The following is a 5,623-nucleotide window of genomic DNA, read 5'->3' as shown; positions in this document are numbered from 1 at the left end:
GGGAGGAAGGGGGGTGGAGCTGGAAGCCGGGGGAGGGGGCCGCGGTCCCGGCGCAGGTGGGCGCTCAGACGAGTCCTGTCATCTGCGACCGTAGGAAAGGGAGGGAGGCGGCGGGGAAGGTGCCCAGGGGGTAGCTGACGCCGCCGGAGAAGCCCACCAAGGGGGGCGACATGTGGGGCAGGCTGAAGCCCAAGGCGCTCGCCGGCGAGTTCTCGTGGTACAAAATGGGGACCCGCACTATCCTTTGGGCGGCGTGGGAGAGGTTGGCCGCCTCCAGGTCGGCGGCCAGCTGCCGCTTCCACTTGTTGCGGCGGTTCTGGAACCAGATCTTCACCTGCGTCTCGGTGAGGTGCAGCGAGGCGGCCAGGCCGGCCCGCTCCGAGCTGCTCAGGTAGCGCTTCACGTCGAAGGTGGACTCCAGCTGGAAGACCTGGCTGCGGCTGAACACCGTGCGCGTCTTCTTCTTGCGGCCGGCGGCGCGTTGCTCCGGTTCTCCCGGCTCCTCGCCGCGTTCCTCCTCCTCCTCACGGCCGCCCGGCCCCGGCCGCCCGCCCGCCGGGCCCCGCACCGCCGCCCGCCCGCCGCCGCCGCCGCCGCCGCCCGCCCGCTCCGCCGGCTCCTCGGGCAGCTCGGGCGAGTCCCGGTCGCTGGCTGCGGAGAGAGGCAGAGGGCTGGGAAGCGGGGCCGCCGCTCCGGGGAGCCGGGCCCGGGGGAGAGGAGGGCCATCGCCCCGCCGTCCCCCCACCCCCCCCCACCCCGCTGACCCAGCGGCAGCGCCTGCCCCTCGCCCGCCGAGGGAGGAAGGCAGGCGGCTGCGGGGAGAGCACGGCCGGGCTGCCGAGGGGGCGAGGAGCCCGGGCGAAGGCCCCTGCCGCTGCTCTGCCTCTTGCGATAAACCCCCAAATGCTGGCGGGTACGTACACGCAGGCGCAAGCATGCTAACCCAGAAATTGTATTCCGTGTGTACCTACATATACTCGTCCGCGGACATACTCCTCCGTGGGCGTATGTGTATAGGCGGCGGGGGGCACGCACGTACCTGAACGCACACAGACGCCTGGGTATAACGTGCGTATACCTTTAGCTGCGTTTTGTACACATCAGTGCAAGCGTGCACGTATATGAGTACACACGCGTGTATATGCGCAGAAGTATGCATCCACTTCTGGTATATGTCTGCACACGTAGGAATACACGTGAACTTATTTATACACACACACGTATGTATACACAAACGTATTTCCACACATATACACTTACAAATGCATATGCAAGTGTATTGCTGTGTGTAAGATAAGAGGGGTAAGAATCGTGGTGCGTGTGTATAGATAAAGGGAGGTAAGAAAGAAATATTATCACTTCACGTTGTTCTGAACTTGGTAAACCAAATGGAGCGGGTCAGCTACTCCACTATCGGGACATTGTCTCCCCGCAAGTCTCCGTGGAGTTTCTGATCTTGTGGTTTCCATTTGCAGTTTTGAAGGGGAGAAAAACACATCCTACTCTTAACAGGGGAAGAAAATAACAGGGAAAAAAAGCGAGATAAACAAGGCAGCTGTTGTTTCTGGAGTAGTTTTCTGTTTCTAGACGTACTTTTGAGAGAAATTCAAAATACTAATAAACCTATCACTGTAAAAAGAAACTCTTTGGATTACAAATCATGCCTCTTTTCCTTATCGAGCAACCGTGAGAACTCCACAGGCTCGTACAGGATCACAGAGATGCACCGAAGGGCAATAGTTTTTCTATCAGGATAAAAATAACCCCAGATGGCAGCCCGGAAACTTTTTTCAGCTGTTCATTTCTGCCCCTGAACCCGGGCTTTTCCTCCAGCGCCCTTTCCAGCCGAGTCCCGGTAAGTCCAGGCCGCCGCCTGCCCCTGCCGCGCTGCGGGAGCGGCGGGGCCGGCTCCGCGGGAAGGGGCGGCCGGGCCGCGGGGGCCCGAGCCCAGCTGCTCCCCCGGCTGCCAAACTCTCCGCTGCGCTGCTGGGGACGCTGCTCCCAGCTTGCCGCCTCGCTGGGGTGTCAAAAAAAGCCAGGCCTCCCTCTTACAAAAAAAAAAAAAAAAAAAGAAAGAAAAAAAAAAGGAAGAAAAAGGGCGAGGGGCAGAAAAAAGGAAGGGAAAAAAATAAAAAAAATCCCCGAGCAGGCGAACAAGCCCTGTTTACATTCTGGGCGGCGGGGCGGAGGCTCCAGGTGCCTGCCACACCGGGAACGTTTCCGGAGATTTGCCCCGGGCGGCCGAAAACGGGGAGGCAGAGCGAGGGCCGCGGGGACGCTCCGCGCATCCCCCCTCCGCTCCTGCCCCCGGGGGCCGCGGCGGGACCCGGGGGGGGGGGAGAGCAGCAGAGACACCCCCCTCCCCACCGCCTCCCTCCCCCCCAGCCCCAGCCGGGCCCGGCGATGAAGGGTAGGGAAAGGCGACTTACTGTCGGGGCTGGCGCAGCCCAGGAAAGCGGCGTGCGCTCGGCGGTACCAGCCGACGGCGGCGTCGCGGAGGGGGCAGCCGGGGGCTCCGAGGCGCAGCGGGGAGCGCGGCCCGCAGCGCGGCCCCCCGCGGCCGCCACCGCCGCCGCCCGCCGCCGCCCGCCGCGCCCCGCCGCCCGCCGTGCCCTCGGTGCCCAGCAGGTCCTCGATGAAGAAGGACGAGACGCGGGCGGAGGTGGAGCCGGCGTTTTCCGTGGCTTCGTCCGGCATCGTCGGAGAGAACTGCCGGGGGGAGGGGGGGGGGGAGGCGGTCCCTGCTCCGCCGGCGGCTGGCTCCTCGGCTCCCCGCTGCCCCGCGGCCGCCTCCTGCCTCTGCCTAGCCCCGTGGATGCTCTCCTGGTATAAAAGGGTTTTTTTCCGGAGTAATCATTTCAGATCGCGGTTTGCCATCATTTCCTGCGAGCTAGGAGGGGAGGGGGGAGGGGGAGGAGGGGAAGGGAACGGGGAAGGAGAAAAAAAAAAAAGCAACCCGGCAACCCATCGGAGGCGCCAGATTCTGCGCGAAAACGATAATAACGAAATAAAAATGTCATGCGAGTTAAACGCCGGACGCGAGAGGGGGAATCCTGCGATTGGAGGAGCGCCGCGGCAAATGGGAGTTCCGCGGGGGGAAGCGCCGGGCGCGGAGCGCGGCGGGGCCGGGCGCTGCCGGTGCCTGGGCGGGCGTGTGTGCGTGTGTGTGCGTGTCCGTGTGTGCGTGTCCGTGTGCGTGTGCAGTGCGGGGTGTGCGTGTGCGCGCGCCGCCCTGGGGCTGCCACTCACGAGCTCCTTATTTAGGTCAATTAGGGAGCAAATCCCCGCGCGGGGGGAGCGGCGGGGCCGGCCCCGGCACACGGGCCGCAGCCTGGGGGGGGGGGGGGGGGGAAGGCGTGGGGGGGGGATTTACCGCTCTACGTCCCTGCCCTCCCATTGGTCGCAGCGGGCTCAGCGGGCAGCCCAGCCAACCAATCCCCGCCCGGGATATCGCGGTTATATTAATATCATTAATAATAATCACACACACCCCCCCCGCCGCCAGGCCCCCGCCGAGCGCTTTCATGTCGGCGGCGATGGACGGAGGAGATGCGCCCTCCGCCGCCCGCACACCCTGCTCCGGCCCCGCGGGCCCGGCGGCCACCGCGGTGAGGTTGCCCCCCCCCCCTCCCGGAGCCCCCGGGTTGGGACACCTGAACGGGACGGGGGACACGGGGACGGGACACGGGACGGGGAGGCGGAGGGACGTCTGCCCCCCGTGAGCAGGCAGTGTCCGCGGCCGCGAGTGTCCCGCCCGTGGAGGAGAGGGGGACCGGCACGGGAGGGAGGGGGACCCTCGTCTATAGGGTCTCTCGAGGCCCGGGTGATGACATTTAACCTTTTCCTTTACATATATATATATATGCATATACATATAGGTGCATGTTTACATATATATACTTATTCTGTCTAGTTTATTTAGCCCGCTTGTGGAAGACGGGGCCGTCCACGACAGCCTGGGCGGGGAGGCGGCGGCGATGCGCTGCCCCTTCCAGCGCCCAGCCCGTGGCTCCTGGCGTTCCCCCTCCGCAGCCCGACTTTTTTTCTTATTATTCCTATTGTCAGTCCACTTCATGGAAAGCCGTAGAGCCACCCTCCGCCTGCCCCCTTTTCCCGAGCCTTCTGGATCCACCCGCCTCGGGACGGGGACCCCCGGCAAGCCCACAAAACTCCCCCTCGCTGCGGGGGGCCGGGGCAGGAGAGTTAAATCCTCTGCCTGTATCCTCGGGAGCAGGAGGGCCAGGTTTGGAGAGGGACGAGTCGATCCGGAGCGCACGTCGGAGACCCGTGGAGGTTTGGGTGAGTACACGGATGCCCGGGCGATGTTCACCTGCGGGTCAGCTCTCTGCTCCTGCTCTGCCTCCTCTGCCGGGATAGCCCGGCTTGTTCCCCTTTACGGTATTCCAGGCCAAGCACCCCTTTCCCAAGCCCCGCCTCCCCCTCCCGCTTTGGAACGGGGACACCGGTTGCTGCCCGGCGGGAGTGTCCGGCGGGGCCGGGGCGCAGGCGGGTGCGGAGCCGGCCTCACCGCCACGGAACGGTCCCGCTCCTTTTCCCAGAGTGGCGGTGGGGACCTTTAAGGTCAGGGCCTATTTAGGAAAGAAAGAAAAATGAAGAAAAAAAATAATAATTCCACTTCCAAGGTTTCCAGAAAAAAATGCAAACAGCCAGAGCTCTGAAAGGAACTCTGGAAAAGCAGGAATATACGGGAGCATGTTCGGCTTTCGGTCCTACCTGTGCAGAGACCGAGGAGCAATCCGGTGAATTGTAAACCGGACGAAAGTGCATTCGGCACTTGTTGCACAGGAGTGATGTTCACGAACGTTGCTTTTACGCTCTGCGCATCTCGGTGCGTGCTGCTGGATAGGAAATGTGAGTTTGGCTGATACGTCTTAAGCATCCGTAAACCGTCTGCTCTGTTTGACTGGCAGACTCAGAAAATACATGGGTACTTTCCCGAATAAAGAGAAAAATGTGCACCCTGGTTACTTCTATGCATTTTATATACAATGTGGAAACGATATGCGTGTATCCCGTACCCTTATTTTATAAAGTGTTCCTACAGTGTGGTCATGCAACTTATGTAATATTATTTGCTTTCCACTTAGAAATAGTATAATAAAATCAATAAGAGTAAACTTGCTCTTGCTTTTCTTTCCTCTGTATTTCTTTAGCATAACGTATAACTGTTTGGTGTGCCAATAATGCTGAACTGTGTTTGTGAAAAGTCATGTACACTCAGACATATTCCTGAGACACAAAATCAGGATGAATGTAATTCTCCACCTGCAAATACAACACTGGCACATACATGTCCATGTGTAAGGGGTATTTTTTTTAAGCTTGTAGTTACGTTTACATACCTTTTACATTGCTATAGTGGCAGTTTGTCCTTAATACTCTGCGCTTATTATGATGAGGAGAAAAAGGGCGTGGGTTTACTAGATGTCTCCCTGCAGCCACCCAGCAGGGCTCCGTGTAGGGAGCAGAAAAAGCAACCACTGAGGGTATTTTCGTAATTTAATGCCAGAATGACATCCTGGGCCCCTGCCCTAACTCCTTTCGGTGACACTTGCCCGGGTGTAACGCGGGGGGGTGGGGTGGTGGTGTCCCCTCATTGCCT

At 60.6% G+C, this 5,623-nt stretch overlaps 1 protein-coding gene across 1 annotated transcript; it reads right to left on the bottom strand.

Moving 5' to 3' along the window:
- Positions 1 to 2,697, bottom strand: LOC142036953 (homeobox protein HMX1-like). Its single transcript, XM_075040767.1, has 2 exons — positions 2,430 to 2,697; positions 1 to 651 (listed from the first exon to the last, which is right to left on the bottom strand). Exons 1-2 carry the CDS (start codon positions 2,695 to 2,697, stop codon positions 65 to 67), a joined length of 855 nt encoding a protein of 284 aa, XP_074896868.1. The 3' UTR covers positions 1 to 64.
- Positions 2,698 to 5,623: the final 2,926 nt, after the last annotated feature.

This window comes from Buteo buteo, chromosome 1, assembly GCF_964188355.1.
Source record: "Buteo buteo chromosome 1, bButBut1.hap1.1, whole genome shotgun sequence".
Classification (NCBI taxonomy): Eukaryota; Metazoa; Chordata; class Aves; order Accipitriformes; family Accipitridae; genus Buteo; species Buteo buteo.
This window is presented reverse-complemented; position numbering and strand designations above follow the sequence as displayed.

Bases quoted from the DNA above. Each gene is read 5' to 3' on its own strand.
- LOC142036953 (XM_075040767.1), bottom strand. From the start codon at position 2,697: ATGCCGGACGAAGCCACGGAAAACGCCGGCTCCACCTCCGCCCGCGTC. The intron at 652-2,429 runs GTAAGTCGCCTT...CTCTCTCCGCAG, and splicing joins GGGCTGCGCCAGCCCCGACA to CCAGCGACCGGGACTCGCCC.